Here is a 19,021-nt window from a genome sequence, read left to right on the forward strand (position 1 = left end):
CACCCTAAAAAGGCCATGAAAGTTAGGTATAGGGAACATGAATTAATTTGAGGGGGTTTTTCAGACTTTATCTTTACTGATTCAGAAAAGATAGAAGTTTTCTTTTTTTAAATTTTCATTGATGTCCACGTGATGACATTACACTGACATTAAAAAGGGGGAGCAACCCGAGCGCGGTCGCCGGTGTGCCAAAGAAATGAGAGAATGAGATCAGCTAGAACCACTTCGAGTCTTTACATGCAATAATATAGTATTCCTTATAGCCTGGATGTGTTCAAACCTGTTGAAAATAATATAAAATTCACTGCACGTGCTGTTTACAAACTCGATGATCCGTGAAGAGAAAGCATGTTGTTGGAATATTTTATTTTTATTTTTTGGTTGGAGAGTAAGAAATTTTAAAATCGCAATAAAATGGTGACAAAAATAGCACCGGAATGTCGGAGATTAGTAAAGCAAGGTCGTTTAGGTCAAGTAGAAAATAAGTTTTGAAAGAATCTTCCGGACATTTTTCCGAAAAAACATCCGGCCCATCACGCAAGTGACGTCATTTGCTTAAGTCTTGCTCTGTTCGTACGTGACGCCAGTGCTATTTTTGATTTGAAGAGAAGAAGGTCTGTGCTTTTGAGACGAAAAAAATTCTAAGGATTAACACCTTTATTTCATCTTTTCACGACAAGCACTTCATCCGGCTTTAACCTTTTGAAGGAAATGTTACTTAGTTAACAAGATTTTCATGGGCTGTTTCAAAAGAAAGAAACGAAACACAGTGAGCTAGCCACGCCATGGAAATGCGCATTTTTCATCTGGTCCACGCAGTTGTCATCGGATTTCTTTTTTTGATCGCATTTGGATCAAGCTCGAGTATACCACCAGCAGAATCAAGTAGGTGTTATTTTGCTCCCTTGCCTCTGTAGAGAAAGTTTTGCAAAGCATTTAACTACGAAATGGAATAAGCTAATAAATAAGTTCAATTTCGTGCAATTACCCCGAGGTTACCCCGTATCGATCGGTGTGTTTGATACGATTGTTTCTACAGTACACTGACTATGAAGCTTTTTAACTGCGTTAAGGTGTTCTTTATCACAACACGTAGTTTGTGTTTGTAGTCGGTGCTAAGAAGACGAAAGAAACTGGGGTTTTGGTTTTGACCAAAGCGAAAAATTGTCTCGCCATTGTCGAGGTGGTGATGGTTGTTGACATTAGCAATATTGTCAAGGTCAATTTGTGGAAGCACGTTTTCTTTTGGTGGTTCTTTATTTTCATTACTTCAACAATGAAAAAGCTAACAAAGCTGCATTTTCCACTATATTTTTACCCAAAAAATCTAGTTCTTGTAAAGTTAAGAACCTCCCTACGCTGTAGCTTATATCAAACGTATCACTTTGGGTCTTAGAAAATCCCTGTGTAGTGGATAAATCATGGGTTAACGAATCCAATAAGTTATCCACTAAAGCGTATCCAGTGAAAACCGCTGCATTCTTTGAAGTGAACAAATCTCCAGATAACAAACGTTTTCTGAGGTGACAATTTCACACCTATAACAGTGACAATTTTATCACTCGTGGACTTTGGTGATATGCACTAACAATGCCCTTTTTCTCTAACAACAGGCCACAAGGCAAAATTTATTACTGAACCAAATGACAGCTTAATCCTGCCTAGTTCCCGAGCATCTTTGACCTGCGAAGCTAAATTTGTTTCCAGTCTTAAGTTCAACTGTTCAGGAGGTGTCATTCCTAGAGAAATACACCTTCGTGAAAATAAACGTAACAAGACCAAGTTAATTGTCGCCATCTCCAAGATCAAGCCTGATGATCTTCTTGAGGTTTCTTGTGTTTGTGAAGCTATTGGTTATAATGGCTTAGTATTAAGGAGTAAAGCGGCGGTAGTAAAGAGGGCTTGTAAGTACTTTGCTTAATATAACTTCTTCCTTTTTAATGTACCAGTCAATTCCAAAACTGCCCATGCCTCCCTGCCCCCCCCCCCCCCCCCAACTGGGTAAACCCCTGGGCATTTGACTTTTTTGAAAAATTTCGGTCAAATGTCCCTGTATGTTAGATGGTCAAATGCTCCACCGCTAGCTCTTCGAAAAGTGTCAAATCCCTCACTCACCAGGTATTAGGGACTTTAAGATGGGATGACAGTCAATGCTGTTTTTGCCTTGCCATCGTTGCATAACTACAAGATGAAAATTTCACTGTTTATGGAGGACATAAACAAGCAGTGTCGAATTTATCTTTCTCTATCTGAAGTTTGGATTTGCGTCTTGGAATTCAACACCAGGAAAAATAAATAAATATGTGACGTCCTCACTGCCGATGCCATCCTCTGATCTTAAGGTCCCTAAGTGACTGTTCAAAAATTTTCCCATACATCAAACCATTTATTCAAATGTAAATATCCTACTAAATATAACAGAAATATCTAAAGTCTCTGAAAGCTGTCTTACAGAGGTTGTTCACATTTTCAATAAAATTGTGCATTCCAGAAATCCCACATGTAACAGAGTCTTTCAAAGGCTTTGAAATGCCTTTAAAACAACACAGTGAATATGGAAGCAATGACCCGTGAACATGCTGAGTGAAGGGATTATGACATCCTTTTGCTTTTGATGCTGACCAGTGTTTTGATACAAAAGGGGTGGGCAGCTGGCCTCATTTTGGGTCAAATTTGCCACTGTACAATAAGCAAAACTCCAGTCAAATGGCCGCAATATGCCTGGGGAGGGATGGGCAGTTTTGGAATTGACTCGAACATAAAATGAACATGAAGGGTAGAATTGCAGTTTACAAACAATTTACCAGTGATGGCGCGTACTGTCCAATTACTTAGGCATGACGCGTACTGACCTATTAAACTGTCCAATTAAGGCTGAAATCAGGGCAGTTGAGAGCCAATCAGATTTGACAATTTTGTTATAGTTATGATTGTGTAGTTCCAGAAAATATCCAGACCCCCACCACGGAGGGAATTGGAAATTCCAGGGGGGTGGGGGGGTCAGAGGCCCAGGAAATTCCCGAAGGGAGGGGGGTTGGACTATAAAATCACTTTCCAGGGGGGCAATATCATTTCGTTTTCGACCCGAGTTCGAACATTGCTTCTTACCGACCAGGTAGATCATTTTTAGGACATAAATAACTTGAAATATATGACTTAAGATTGTTCCTTTTGATCTTAACCAGGTTTCCTTTCTTCCAAAAGCGTTTTGGATGTAATTTCAAAGGAATTAGACCGACTACAACTCGTTTTATCGCATGCTCGTATATTCGGCCGCCATTACTCGTTACCAGTCTTCCTCAACACATCAACGCGTGCAACACATCACGCAACACATCACGTTGCGTCAGTCGATTGATAGATCAGAAGAGTGGCAATTTTGCTTCACAAAGCACAAGCTATGCATTGTAACCATTTTAGAATGTTGAGTTTTTATTCTCCTTTTCATTTTCCCTTAATTTTGTGGTTGAACGTGTCGCATCTTCATGATCGAATTCTCGCTAAAATGGTGTCGATTTCACCAAACATTTATACGGCCATCGCACATCACGTCGCATCAGTCGATCGAAAAACAGTAAATTGAACTTGGTTTCCCTTCAAGTACCTTCAAGATGCAGGGGGCATTCATTGTTATCATTTCAGAATTCAGAGTTTTTATTCTCCTCATTGTTTTGCATCAATTTTGTGGTCGTAAGTTTGACTTGTTCTGCATTCCCGCACGAAATGGCGTTAATTCTATCAACATTACGCCCATGAGACGAATAACAAATCGTAAGCTTGCCCTGATTAAGGTAAATTCACAAATATAACCGACTTATTAACTTTCTCTCTTTCATTTAAAGTAAGAGATGAGCAACAATTACAGATCAAGTTACTTTGTGGTGGTGTAGTGTGTTTTAATGTTGCAAGATCACTCAAATAAATGGAAGCAGAAGCATACAAGCTTCTGATGGAAACCGTTGGGTACTAACCATAAGTTGCCTCATTCTTCTACTTTAATAGTCTTTCTTCGTGAAAATGAACTTTTCCAGAGGGGTTGGGGGGTCTTTGTCACACTTGTGGAAATTCCGAAGGGGTGGAGGGTCATCAGTTCCCTGCAAAAATGGAAAATCCAGGGAGGTGGGGGGGTCCTAAGTGAAATTTCCTCCGTGGTGGGGGTCTGGATATTTTCTGGAACTACACATTACAGATCAAATTGGATAACACAAAGTTCTGTTATAACTATAACAAAATATACATTATATAAATTAAGCTATTTTTAAAATCAAAACTCAAGAAATTCGGAGAGTTTTTTTTCTAGCAGTGAAAATAAAAGCCGTTTAAGTGCGTGATGGCACGTACTGTCCAATTACTTAGGCATGATGCGTACTGTCCTATTAGTACTGAAATCAGGACAGTTGATAGCCAATCAGATGTAAGAATTTTCTTATAGTTATGATTAAAATACAAACTCTCTTTCCTTGCCTCATGTGTTTGTTATTAGAATAGGGGGGAGAATTTATCCTGGGTTATCACATGGGTCACTCTAGTAAGTGGCCAGCTCCAGTTTCTGTGTCCTGAGAGTGACCACTTGCTGACTTGGGGCGCAAGGCCGGTGGCACAGTGGTGAGAGCACTTGCCTCCCACCAGTGTGGTCCAGGTTCAAATCCCAGTGTCAACTCTATATGTTGGCTGGGTTTGTTGTTGGTCTTGTCCCTTACTCTGAGAGGTATTTCTGCAGGTACTCTGGTTTTCACCTCTTTCACTCAATCTGGAACTCACAAACACATTGAAACAAGTTCTTACGAGAAGTTAAGAATTCCTATGTAGTTGCTTCATGCATTAGGAAATTACATTTTACAATGACTATTTAATTTTATTTGCAAGCTAGCACTCATTGCACATGTATTTATTTGTTTAACTGATAATGTACATCCTCATAGGTATTTTAATTTGCATTTCATTTCAACTTATGGCCTTCATATTATCTCTTTCCCAGATCTTGGTGAAAACATCATTATTTCACCTTCTGCCCTTAAGGTAACAAAGGGCTCTCAGGTGACCCTTAATTGTCACCTTCCCGATGCACTCCCAAGCCCAAATGTGTCATGGCTAAAAGATGGTGTCCCTTTGGATGTGCGCTATGATGGGAGAGTCAAGGTCATAAACCAAGATAACCTTTCTCAGGTTGTTTTTAGGAAGGCATGGACATCAGATTCTGGCTATTATTCTTGTCAAGTATCAAACCCTGTGGGAAGACGAATTGATAAGGTCAAACTTAATGTGTATGGTAAGTATAAGAAATATATTACCATTTAGAGATGTACATGTGTAGAAGAAATCTCTACACTGCGTCAAAAACTCTTTCATTAAAAATTTGGTTCTGCATAAGTACACTTGACACTGTATTCTGGGGGTTACAAGTTACATGTAATAATATTATTGTTAATCCCATTGTTTTGCATCTACATGTAGGTCAGTGGGCTCTTTTTAACACCTTCAAATAGTAGTAGAATTATGTCCACTAGCCCTCTTCATCAAAATGGTCCTTTTTCTTTCAACTTGTACAGAACTAACACCTGTATCTTACAACAGTTTCTGTAGCTTTTTACTGAAGTGGCTCCTGGTCATGGAATAGGTGTCTGTGACCAAAAAAGGGGCCTTTCACCTCCTGCATCTTGCAGCCTTTCCGTGTATATTTTTATGTGTAATTTGTCACATTAAAAAATGGTGGCTTTCATAAGCGAGGAGGAGTTGACAGAAAAAATGGTATCAAAGGTTTATTATTTTGTTGAAATTTGCATTGCATGTGGATTGTGCAGTGACGCAGAAACCGAAGTTGCCTTTATATATAGGGTTGGTGGGACCTTCACGACAGGATATTTGCATCTGGGCACCCATCCTGTTTCTAACTCTGCCTGACACAACTTAACTTGAGTGGCAGTACAACTGTATTGTGAGGGTTAAATTATGCAAGATATATTTTTCTAGTTTAAGTCAGGCAGTAATGTTCTTGAATAAATATGGACCAATTTACAGTGCAGGAAAAGAAGCAATCCTTGGAACTGTGTTCAAAGTGTACATGTGTACTTTTTTTTTATTATCACAATTATTGGTATTGTAAGGGCAATACAAGGTACGGTTACTCCTAAACAAGAATGGAGACCGGCCTCCATTTTTATAACTAATTTTCTTTAAGATAGACAACCAATAGCTAAAGTTTGACAAAAACCACTCAGCAGGCTCAGTTATAGAGGAGTGACCTCAAGTGACAGATGGTCAAGGCAATGTCAGACCACCAGTAACTGACTCTTATTGAAACCGTTGATCTTGTACTCACCCCTGTCTCAGTGATAATTATTACAGCTCTCACTATTATTTTAAATGTCATGTTGTTTTAGATATTTTCAACTCATGAGTAGTGTTCTCACTTGCTCTTAGTTGATGGTGGCTGGTCTGCATGGAAGGAGTTTTCACCTTGTACTGCACTGGACTGTGGAAATGGTACCAGGATGATGAGACGCTTCTGTACAAATCCATCACCTGAAAATGGTGGAAAAATTTGCAAAGGACTCCCCTTCAAGAACGAGTTTTGTATGGGACATTGTCCTGGTATGCTAGACTTTGACGCGAAAATATATAAATATAATTTCAATTATAATGACAGTATAAATTAAAGAGTTGCTATAGTTATAATGGCTCAGTCAATCCATGCTGCCCATTCCCCCTCCCCCCCCCAGGTATTTTGTCATTGTTTTTTTTGGAACAGCTGCAATTGCCCAGTGGTGGGTCAGCTGTCTCTCACAAAAAAACTCACTGTGGGGCTTAAAAAAGTGTGCAAATGCCTCACCCTGTGACAACACACGCACAAAAAATAGTGGTGTTGCATTTTCACATAAATGTAAGCTGAAAATGCCATATTCAACAGGGCAATACACCAGTGATTTAACAATAAATATTTCCAATATTTATATAACAATAACAGTACTTAAATAATATTATTTACTTCACAATTACACACTCATACCAAATTTGGAAACTCTTGAAAAAGATTAAACTAGCTATGTGTGTCTTTGGACAACAATCAGACTCTTCTTCAATCAGTTGTATCAATTGTGAGACCAAGGTAAACTCCTTGAATTAAAACCATAACTTTCCTCTCTGTTAATTTTAACATAACTTTTGCAATCTCCCATAAATAATTACATACGACTCTTGGTTTGGCTTTCCTACAAAACTAAATTTATCTGTATAATGCGTCTTTTGGTGTTCTGCGATTAATTGCATCATGTCCTCTTTTTAATTTCCCTGTTCTTGTGTACAACTTGAAGTAAATGATCCAGCCATAGTTAAAGCAAGAGACATCTTTAGACAAAAATCAGAAATTTCCTGGAAGGATGCAACAAATACTGTGGGGTTGGGTGGTGATGGAACGAAAACCACACATATCTTTTTTAGAGCATATGTTATTAAAAATATTCTTCATAGAAATATCTATAGCTTATATCCTTTATACATGTACATAAAATTGTTTTCTTTTTTATTTTAAAATGTTGCCTAGATTATGAAATCTATCATTCAAGATTTAATATGCCGGTGGGGGGATCGAATTCCCTATATTTCTTATAAGCTCCTTGGCGTCCCTGAGATTTCCCTGCTGTTTACTACTTTAAATTAATTTTTAATCTTATCAAACACCATTTGTTATGACTTTATTGCTACTTATTGTAATTTATTTTGTGTTACAAAATGAGTAAAGTGAAATTAATGTTGAAAAGGCACAATAATAACTGTTTCTAGAAGAATTGACAAGTGCCCCACCCCTGGGGAGAGGTTTTCTGACAAATTCCCCACCACCGGGACTCAGTGTTCCAGCCAGAGCGCGCCATGGCGTGAATCCCACAAAAGATCGAGAGATGGCCCCCACCAAAAGCGTTCAAGGGCCATTATGGCCCTTTCCTTTTTTAATTGCCTGGGCTTAAAATGGTCTCTGTTACTTCAACTACAATAATTTTCCAATTAAACAGAATTTTTAATCTAAAGAACAACGACTCCGTACCTTTGTACACAACATGAAAATCAATCGATGAATCTTCTTGAGTTTACCTGATTTACCGAGAGGGGTCTGGAGACCACTAAGCCTCGACTTGGCTTTTGTAATATCGCAGAAGCTCATGGGTATCCATCATGGCATCTCGAAAAACGATAAACCTGACAAACGCATCTTCGAAGTCTATCAAAAGTTTTTTCTCAGAAGTAACGAAAAAGTGGATGGAGACGAAGCAGTTCAGAATAAGCGAATGAAAGCAGATCTTGATGGTGAAGTGGAAAATGAGATGAAAAAAATTACTATTTTTATTGCATACATTCTGATTGTACTGATTGCTTTATTACCGAAGATTTCCTCTATTGTGTATAAAAAGGGACGCTCCATGTCAGCTTCAAATAAACTGACATTTTCATTTCCTTAACTTTCCAACTGCTTCTTCTCTTTTGCATATTAGAGAGATACTGGTACATTGGCCCTTTCTTGAAATACCTGGCCCCCAAAAATGGGTTGTAAGGACCACTTTTGCCCTCAAGCACAATTTTCTGGCTGGAACACTGGGGACTGATAAGATGACAAATGCCCTGCAAATGTCGTGGGGATTGGCATACTTGGAATTGTCTAAGCCATTGAGGAAAATGCTGCATGGTTTTGTTTGTTCAATATCATGTAGAGGGGTACCTGGTAATTTTTACTTTTATTTTGCTTAGGTTTGAAAATCAACTGCCCTGATGACATTTCTGTGTATGTCAACGATTCAGATTTTAAGAGAAAAGTTGTATCTTGGAATTTTAGTAGGCCAGAAGTGAATGAAACAGAGTATAGTATTGAAGTAACTCCACCATGGGCTGTCCCACCTGTGGAGCTCGTCAACTGTTCAGAAAATGCTGTTTATGTCATTACTTACGTTTTGAGGGAAAAGAATGGACAGACAGCTAACTGTTCCTTCAATATAACAGTGCGCCGTGAAAAAGGTGAGGTTCAGTTATTTCATTTTTTTTGGTGTTATCCTGTACTACTGATGTCATTTTACCAGATAATAATTGTTACAAACATCTTCCAAATATGTTGAATGCTAGCTGGTTATGAAGAGTTAGGTGATGGATTTGAGCCAATCAGACTCAAACAAGAAATATTTTGAGTAAATAACAAAGTTTTATAACAATAAGCTGTACCTCTCGTTATTGTAATTGAAGAGCAGTACCTGACGAATATTCATAGGTTTCAAGGCTCAAAATAACAGCCTATCAATGGACAATATCTGGCTAGAATGGGGACTTGACTGGCAAAAAAATTCACTTACCATGTTGACTAGTCACGCATGCACTCTTATTCTTAAAAAAAACCCCAGCCAAATGCTTCTTTTGGTTCCATTCTGTTTAAGTTAAAACCATCACTTTATCAATGCTGAAAACCAGCACCGACCATCTTAATGGTGATGAGGAAGCGGGGGGTGGGGGAGGGGGGGAGGGAGGGAGTGGTGGGGAGGACCTGTTTGTATCGTACATTTTCATTGTAGATAGCTGTATATGCTTATCATAGTCAATTTTTTTACTGTAAATATGCATTGTTTGAAAGACAACACAACATCTAGTTTGCTTAATAACTTTATTTTCTCTTTTTTTGCTAAAGCAAACATAGTTGACAATATATCAACTCAACCTCCAAGCAATACCCTAGCTTTCAGTCCAGGAACACCTAGTAAGTGAAGGTTATATTTTAACAGGTATAAGAAGGAAGATTATGTCACATCTGGGCTCAATAATAATTATTATTATTTCAGTTAATATAAGATAAGTGCTCTTCTATATATAAAGGTATTATTTAATGCATTTCCATTTATTTACCAATTTTATTTTTTAAGTATTTCTTGATGAATGGATGAAAATTCTGTCAATTCCTTTTGTACTATTAAAAATGTAGTACTAGATTCAGAATACCTACCAACACCTTACAGCTACATTCGCTATGTTCCAACCTTCTTTTCTGTGTTAGTTAATGACAGAATGGGATCAAAGTGTAAGGTAACTGGCTTGCAGACTGCCATTTCCCCTAAAATTTACCTACTTGTAGTTATTCCTGCCAGGGAATTCCAGCAAGTATGTTGAAAAATTACTGCAGTTCTTGGGCTCTGATACATCTTTGTTTTCTCATGGCCCATGGGCAAATGGATCACCCTGTGAACAGAGCTTCCATCTGTCTTCTTCTGTGAAGAGGAGAGAAAGAGGCACTGCCTGAGTCAGGTGAAGACTTTGAGGTCGCAGCAGCCCAAACTTCTGGACCAGTCAATCTTGTTCTCTCTTGTGAAACTGTTTTTGCGAGTGCAAGGATACATGAATTATTGATAAACCAATGATCATAACTGAGCCTACTATATCCTTAAAGCAACATGCAGCGCATGCTCAACAAAGATCTTACTTGATTCATGCAGAGTCTTTCTTGAGTACCTCGTCAAAATTGAGTGGCTCTGCTAGCAGGGTGCAAATGAAATGTTTTCAATCTGGATTTAAAAAGAGAGATATTAGCAGCACTTTGTATATTGTTATTTAGTGAACTGAAAAATTAAGGACCCTGAAATCTTGTACCAAAAATTCCAAATTCCAATTTGACCAGGAATGAAGTAGACAAAGAACCACTTAGTGCATGTGCTACCTTTACATAAAATTGTTATTTATTTCCTTTAAACTGACGTTATGATTTTGAGCTTACTATAACTACTACTGACAAGATCAAATTAATCTTTTGGCTAGAGTCTAGTAATTCTATACCAATACAACTAGTACTGAAAGTAAGAAGATCGATTTATAAGGGGACTTAACTTCAGGTTTGATTGATATTAAGTGTATTTTTAAAGCGTTTTTAGAGATAAACCAGTTTGGTGGACAGTTTTTAATTTGTTCACCTTCAATTTTCAGCACCCTGACTATGATATACCCAGATGAATTTGCCAAATCAGACTGTTTACACACTTTAGGGTTGCAACCATATTAGAGCTGTTTTTGCCCAGGAAATCACACAATAAAAGTTAAATCATTTAAGCAGCATTTTAGAATGACTTGTCACTACTTTTTTGTTCTCTTTAGGTGCCATTAAAATAGGGATTATTGTAGGAGTGATTGTGATTCTGCTGGTATTGATAGTAGTATTTGTATCAAGATTTTCACAAAAATCAAGACAGATGAAAACAGCTCGAGCATACACTCCGGAAAGTGGACTTGAATTAGGTAAATTAACATTCCTAAATGGGTGACCCATTTGTATGTCCAGCTAGTGTTTGTTTTAGTCAATAGCGAAGTTTTGAACTATTTGTTGGGTCAAATCCTTAAGGAAAAGGCCATTATATTAGCCTAAATTTCAGACGATTACTTTGAGTCCTTTTTACCCCGTCAATAACAACGTTACTGAGGGAGTGAAACTGACTCAAAGTTATTGTCTGAAATTCAGGCTGCCATTATGGGATGAGTTTGTTGTTGCCCTTACACCAAGAGGTTTTCTGCAGAAATTCTGGTGTTCCCCTCTCCACTTTGTGGATGTGCCACCGCTAAATCATTATTTATTCACTTATTTATTTGTTTACAGTCGACTCTCTCTTAACAGTCGACTCTCTCTTATTTTATGGTCGTGAAAGTAATGAATGATAATCAACCAAGCGAACATAGTGGATATCAGATTCACATAGTGGATATCACAGTGGATATCAGAAGTGAATTAATAGTTTAAAGAAAATGTTTACGGCACTTTTAAAGTAGGTTCACTCTGCTTTTAAACCGTTAGCTTGTTCCAGGCGTTCAGATACAGGGGAACTGGGTGATACGAAAAGATTTAAGACAGAATCCAGCAGGAAATTGAGTAATTTTAATTTTCAGTCAACAAAAACCTTGTACCAAAATAATTAAATAATATAGCATTCTTTTCACATTTTTCAACGGCTATAGATGTAATTTGCTATCTGTAATAACTCCAAAGAAAATTTCTCATGAGAGCCCGAGAAAATAAACGTCAAATTTCACAAAATGACACCTTACACTAGAAATTTTGAAGAATTTTACCTGTGTTTTCACAATTCTTGTGAAATTTGACATTTATTTTCTCAGGCCACCATGAGGAATAGTCTTTGTTGTTTTTTACAAGTAGCTTGAAGAGCGCACATTGCATGGAGGGGATGGCTGAAGGAAAACTTTTTTTTCCCCTTTTGAAGTCGGTAAAAACGTCAGAAAGGCCTTTAGGGCAAAGTGTCTCAACTGATTTTGTCACCGATTGTAGATGGGGGCATATTTCTGGAGGGGGCTAATAATTAAGACAGAATCCATCAGGAAATTAAGTAATTTTAATTTTCACCTTGTACCAGAATAATTTAAACAATATCGCATTCTTTTCTACGTTTTTCAAGGGCTATAAATATAATTAGTTACCTGTAATAATACCGAACACACCAACTTTGAATGGAGGGAATGGGTGAGGGGTGTGGATTGTTTTGTTCACTGAAGTACAATGCCTCAACAACTTTGTTGTCGATTTAGCTTGTATTGAATTGAATTTGATTCATCATAACGCTTTGAACCTTGATTAAAAACCAGTAAACACAAAACGTATCTTGATCAGCTCTACTATAGCTTTTTTGGAGGCGCTTTTTCCAAAACGAGGAAATAAAATGCAATTATCTTAAAGGAAGGAAGCATTGTGATTGGCCAATAGACAATTGAACTATATAAGAACCAGTCAAGTGAATTTTACCTTGTATATTAAGGGTAATCATACGACTTTTCTCGTTCAATTTGGTATCTCTTTGCACTCCTTTGTTTTTTAAAAAGTATTAAAATTGCGTTCGCCCTACGGACATCTTCAATTTCGATACTTTTTGAAAACCGCAGTTTCTGCAAATAAATTCCAAATTGAAATCTCTAAGTCTTATGATTACCTACACATACATGCATGTTGTTTATTTGTAGGGTCATTTAAAAAAGCTACTCTGGACAGCACATCACCACTTATCACTCGTTCATCATCCTACGAAGAGTCGTCCCCCGTACTACGTAGTGAAAAGCTTCGGGCAGTTTCTCCGACTTTTGACGAAGAGTTTGATTTTGTTTGGCTTCCCCTCCAAGAATCCCCTAAGAGCAGGCGTGTCGAACAAGAAGAATTTAAAAGACCTGCTGCTGAAACCACTGAAGTTGAAATAGTCAATGAAAGGACGAAGAATAGAGAGCAAAGATACGAGAGGACAAATTCTTCTATCAGTAACAAGTCGACTGTTTCAGATATCTCGCGCATGATGTGGAATATTTCAAACCTCCCAGAAAATGTGAATCCCAAGATGATGGCCTGGGGACTAGTGGACCATAATGGAGGGAGGTTCACCATAGGGGACACAGGAGTGAGCCTCATTGTACCACCCCAGGCTATCCCAGAGGGTCACACTGAAGGCATATATATAGCTATCATGGACCAAGAAAAGGACCATCCTCATATCACCGCCAAAGAGTCCCTATTGAGTCCAGTTGTGAAGTGTGGCCCCAATGGCCTCAAGTTCAAACGTCCAGTGGTTTTAAGCCTGCCACACTGTGCTCTCCTTGAGGACGGTGCCTGGAATTTAAAAGGTGAGTAGGTGACTGTTACTTCTTTTTACACCCGTCCGTGATTGTTCGAAAGTTGCATAGCGAATAAGAACAACCGCATGTAGGAGAGATATGGATAAGTGACAGTGAAACCAATTGTACTATACGCAGTGATTTATCCACAAGATAGTACCATCCAGCTTTCTAAACAACTTTGGTATGATACGTATTTCATTTTGGTGTGTACAGTTCTTTCGGCGGTAGATTGCAAGCCAGTCGTACATTTTATAGTCAATTTTTCACACTGGAATTGCAAATACGATTGTACGGCGCAAGGATGGAGCGAGGTGAAAACAGTGACTCTGGGGAGAGCCGTGGCTCACGAGTTTTGTGTATTCCGCGCAAACGAGAATTCACGCTTTTCGCGATTTAGGTCAAATATAACCCAAAGAATTTAAATTTTGTATAGTAATTCTGCTCGAACTGTCACCCACCAGTTTGATCGAAAACAACACTGACTTTGCCATGTGCGCAACGAGTCTTATTTCCCTTCTTTTTCATCTCGTTTCTTCATTTGGATTTGCATTCTGTCTTCTTTGCTAACGCAAATGCAGGTTTTTCTAAATATGGGACTTAAAATTATGTTAGAATTTTTATTATTGATTCAGACAAAACATAAACCAGATTGAAAACGTATAATCTTATCTCGAAAATGCTGCAGTGTGGCCAGTTGGATACGCTCAACTTCATTTTAAATCTGTAAGTCCCAAAAGTGATCAACGTCAGTTTTCTCCCAAAAATATCAAGACATTATCAAGAGAAAAAGTTATGAGAATTGATAAGATGATCATCTAAGAAAATGCTTTGATCTTGGATCTAATTCTCTCATCTAATAATAAGGAAATATATGGAGATCAGTGTGAAGAGTTTTCATGTGGATACAAAGGATACCCATAGTTGGTCTTTGTCGTTGCAGATTAGTTATTTTCTTTGGTTTTCTATAAGGCAGACACATTGCTAAGGTGGATTTCCACTGTCACTTGACGCACGGAAATTTTATGCGCATAAATAAAGCAGAGGCAATGTGAAAGATCGGGCGTAAACGTAAAAGTTCAGCGATGTTCAACTTTATGCTTAGGCGCGACACCTCACACATTGCCTCTAATTTATTGACGCGCGTAAAACTGCTTGCGTACGCAAGTAAAGATTACGCGGCAGTGGAAATCTACCTCAAGACGGACACTTACGTTCAGTCCCAATGTTGCTCGTGGAAACGGTTTTATGTTTACTCTTTTTCTTCTTTTCTCTAACCATAGTCCAGTACAACGAGACTGAGTCGGGTGCACCAGCAGACTGGAAACAATTGATTGACATCAATAAGCAGGATGGCTCAGATCCTTGCTTAGCTTTATTGGAACCAAACATGGTTTATCTAATGGTGGATCATTTCACGTCATTTGCTGTAACTGGAAATTCAGCTACCAGTGAACCAGCCAAGAAAATAGTAAAGATTGTAGCATATGTGTCACCTCCAGCCCAGGCAAATGGCGACTGTGTGATGAGAGTGTACTGTGTAGGGGATCTTCCTGTTCATTTGGAGGTTTGTTTTGTTGTTTTCTTCTTTGTAACGGTTTTCTTCGTTGATGATTGTCTTGTGTTCTTCTTCTTTGTTTTGCACAATGGCATTTTCACGGCGAAGAGCCTCCTCATTGAACGCTGTCTGAGGATCGCTTGGGCTTTATAGTTGAATGTTACCGAAATGAGAGTTGCTAAAATGGGTTGATGGTCATGATGATGATGATGATGATTCATCATTTGATGCAAATCTTCCTTTCTTTTCATTGGCCGAGAGCCCACCACCTGACCTGCAATAACTACCTACAAATAATAGTTTGCTCATGCGCAATGTCGTCCAACTGTGTTTGGCTGCAAATGATATTCTATTCACGCGTAAATGAAACTACGCTTTCTCTTCCTTGCGATCGCTCTTGCGTGAAAATGGCAAATATTCATTAAAAAAAAAGAAAACAAACAAACTCTGTGATCGAATGATGAAAAAACTATTGAACTAGGTTATCGCAAAATATGGTGATTTGTCAGTGTCTCGCAGATCGAAGCCTTTGGCTTCGCCAAATAATTGATCTGTTCGCCACTGACAAATCACGATACTTTGCTCAACCTCGTGCAGTAATTGTTCATTGTTGCTCTTCATAATCATCATATTTTTTTTTCTTGGTGCTCTTCCAGAATTTACACAGTCAAGAAACAGAGAGGTTAAAAGGAATAACAAGGGAGGCACCTCAGCCTTTTTACTTTATTGACGGTGGAGGTGATCTCTTAGTCAACCTCACAGATAATCACCCGGGCTGGAAAAACACCGGTGTGGATCAAAAGGTGAGTGACGACTTGCTTGTCCAGTTGCACATTATTTTTAAGAGAATGTCAGATAGATTCCTCAAAGTCCCCTATTATTTGATAAGATCGTCTTGATCGAGCGCTCTCCGGTGCTCACCGCTCACCAGCTATTTAGTTATTGATTTCAAATGTACCGAGGGGACGGTTGTCGTGTGGTTTAACCCTTTATAAACCCAAAGATCAAAATTTGAATTCTCATTGTTGCACCTGTTCATTTCCTACGGGGGTACTGGGGAGAAGTTGTTAAAATATCAAGCAAATTCATCTTGTGTGATCATGTGGGTAATTCTCATATGACCACTCTGTTTTACAAAGCATTGATATTATTAGGAGATATTTACGATGATCACTCTTAGGGTTAAAGCGGTTGGGAAAGGGAGGCGAGAAAAATAAAATCACCCTAACCCTAACCCATATATTTTTTCTTGCCACCTCCTAAAGTGCCCTGAGTCGATAAGATAGTCATCTTTAAGAGATGAACTTGGTCAAGATGGTCGCCTGTAGCGCTCGTTTTCAACGAGGGAACTGTGAACAGTCTAATCAGTTTATGACATTTTAGGAAAGCCTGTTGAAGTGATTTGCTTGTTTATTTGTTTGTTTCCTTTTTCTTTTTCGTAGAAAATCCGTTTTAAACATATCTGGGAAGGTATTGAGAGCATGCCAAGTCGTAGTTTTACGTTCTCTTTAGTCGACAAAAGCGTGCCCCAGTTCCGTGCCTCCTTTGAAGTCACTCAGGACTGCCAAGATGGCGACGAACAAGAAGTTAGCGTGTCCACGGCGATCGAACAATCGTCCATAACGATGGTAAGCGGCAGTAAGAGCTTAAGCAATGTTTCAGCGTTTATTTGTTTCCTGCCTGTCGTCTTCAAAATAACGAAGTATAAAGAAGCATTACATGTAGTCTAGATTTTATCATGTTTTTCGTCTGCAATGCGCTTGAATTAAGAGAGAAGGGCATCGACACATTCTTTAAAATGGTAACTGGCAATCATGGTCGCTGAGCGATTTTTCTCAAATAACGAAAATGTCGGCTGGAGTTCTTCAATATTTAGGCTCCTTTCTGCCCCACCGGTCCTTATACTAAGGCCACCTTAAATTTGTCGGGACTGACCAACCAGACGAGTCCAGACTGCAGTTGCACGTTAGTTTTAAAACGTTCGCGTTATATCTATTCAACCGTGATAAGTTATTGTTAATCTTAATTTCAGGACCAGGGCAGCATGTCTGAGTCGAGTAACAAAGCATCGGAGCAAACCTGTTATTGCGGAGGATCGACCAGCTTATCTAAGGCGGCAAGCGAACCTGTTCTAGAAGATAACACCGCTGCCGTACTGCATGCAGGCTCGTTATGTAGTCATTTGCATTCTGCGTCACAAGCGAATATTCTGCTTGGCGGAGCAGGTCCCGGCAGCCCAACTGGGTCGCCAATTCAACTGAAAAATACCTCATCTGGTTACTTTTCGTTTGGTTTCGAGCCCTCGCCATCTACGGACTCACTTACCTACAGGATACGTAATGAACTGATTTTGATTCTTGATCCACCGCATCCCAAGGGCGATTGGAGATCTTTAGCCGACAGTGTTGGATTTGAAATGAAACATATTAGGTGGCTGGCAAATTGCAATTCCTCTGCGTCTCCGACGGACATTCTTTTAACAGCGTTAGAGAGCAAGAAATATCCTCTCTATAAACTGGCGGAGAAACTGCGCGATATAGGTCGAGACGACGCGGCCAGCCTGGTAGACGCTCAACTCATGTTGAGAGAGACTGAGGTGTAGCCGGCCGGCACTGATCAAAAAGAAACGTGCTCTTTTATGTTTCTTTGGTTTTGATCTTCATTTTTGTTGGTTTATCCGCTATTGATGACATATTTGCCGGAAGCTACCTAAAACAAGATGAAGAGAGTCACCTAACACCGAATGAAGCTCGCACGAAGAGGATGTTCGTCTATCATCCAAAGATGCTGTTAATCGTGGAATGAGAAACGTTTGGATGATAAAATTACGATCGAAACAAGCAACTTCCGCGGGATGTTTAAAAGAAAGCTTGTGCCTCTTATTGAACGCCACAAATTTCTTGAGAATTTCAACTCCCTTTGTCGGTGGGTTTCTTTTGCTCCTCACCACGCATGCTTACGATTTGACGTCTGTGGTTTGGCGTGATGACGCTTTAGTTAGCGCGCTAAAGTGAAAATTTGAGAATTGATTTATTATTTATTTATTATTCTCGCAAACAAGCAAATATCGAATAAGTCGTTGTAATGTACGTTGTCACAGCACCGTTATTCGTATAAAGAGTGGGTTCGAGTTATGTAAGTCCTCGGCGGGGCGGGGAGGGGGGTGCCCCCACATGGAAATGACAGGGATACTTGTCTCCTTTAGGGGTAGAAGTTGCAGATTTTGGTCTCACTTAGGGTGTTCTTAATGGAAGGCCGATATTGTTATCAATAAAGGTATCGCTTTGAGTTGCGCGTAAAGAAATTCCGTCTAACGTTTTTTGGAGTATGGGCTGCTTTAGGGACAAATGAAAGCAGAGCCATGCCGAGATTGGTCTCCTTCAGGGATCTAATTCCAATTTTCTAACAAGTATCCCCGTCATTTTTATACTAGTGTTCCCCTGACCGGGTGTAAGTCTAGCTCTAAACTAAAATTAACTGTTAAAACCACGCCTGACTGTCTCAAAAAGAAGACCTCAGTTTTTTGTTTCTTTTTCCATCCGAAATTGGCGAGATTTTTGGTTTAATGGTAAGCGCTCCCGATCAAATATATAGCCCGCCTTTAGGGATGCCTCTTGCAGGCGCCTAAGCCTAACTACCAAGACAAGTAAAAGCTTTAAGGTGTCTCGGTTATTTGCCACCCTGCTTCATAGTCCATGGTTGAGATAGTTGGTTTTAGATCGTTAAAAAAATATATAGAGAGAGTCAAACCTTCCGTAAGCGACCGAGACAACAGGCGAAGATTTAGTGGTCTCCTCCGGAACGTGGTCAGTTACGTGAAACGAACCACAGGGATCTCACCAGTTAAGA

The 19,021-nt window shown here is 39.0% G+C and overlaps 1 protein-coding gene across 1 annotated transcript in view; it reads left to right on the top strand.

Moving 5' to 3' along the window:
- Nucleotides 1–735: 735 nt before the first annotated feature.
- The window catches only part of LOC140926279 (netrin receptor UNC5B-b-like), a 19,968-nt gene continuing 1,682 nt past the window's right edge, over nucleotides 736–19,021 (top strand). The window contains exons 1-12 of the mRNA XM_073376040.1: nucleotides 736–885; nucleotides 1,614–1,904; nucleotides 4,979–5,269; nucleotides 6,421–6,591; nucleotides 8,737–9,000; nucleotides 9,659–9,727; nucleotides 11,110–11,250; nucleotides 12,976–13,623; nucleotides 14,898–15,181; nucleotides 15,829–15,975; nucleotides 16,615–16,800; nucleotides 17,205–19,021. The exon at nucleotides 17,205–19,021 is cut by the window's right edge and continues 1,682 nt beyond it. Coding sequence (XP_073232141.1) covers nucleotides 786–885; nucleotides 1,614–1,904; nucleotides 4,979–5,269; nucleotides 6,421–6,591; nucleotides 8,737–9,000; nucleotides 9,659–9,727; nucleotides 11,110–11,250; nucleotides 12,976–13,623; nucleotides 14,898–15,181; nucleotides 15,829–15,975; nucleotides 16,615–16,800; nucleotides 17,205–17,774 — 3,162 coding nt within the window. The 5' untranslated portion in view covers nucleotides 736–785 and the 3' untranslated portion in view covers nucleotides 17,775–19,021. The remainder of the gene's footprint in view (nucleotides 886–1,613; nucleotides 1,905–4,978; nucleotides 5,270–6,420; nucleotides 6,592–8,736; nucleotides 9,001–9,658; nucleotides 9,728–11,109; nucleotides 11,251–12,975; nucleotides 13,624–14,897; nucleotides 15,182–15,828; nucleotides 15,976–16,614; nucleotides 16,801–17,204) is intronic.

The sequence above is a fragment of the Porites lutea genome, chromosome 2 (assembly GCF_958299795.1).
Source record: "Porites lutea chromosome 2, jaPorLute2.1, whole genome shotgun sequence".
NCBI lineage: Eukaryota > Metazoa > Cnidaria > Anthozoa > Scleractinia > Poritidae > Porites > Porites lutea.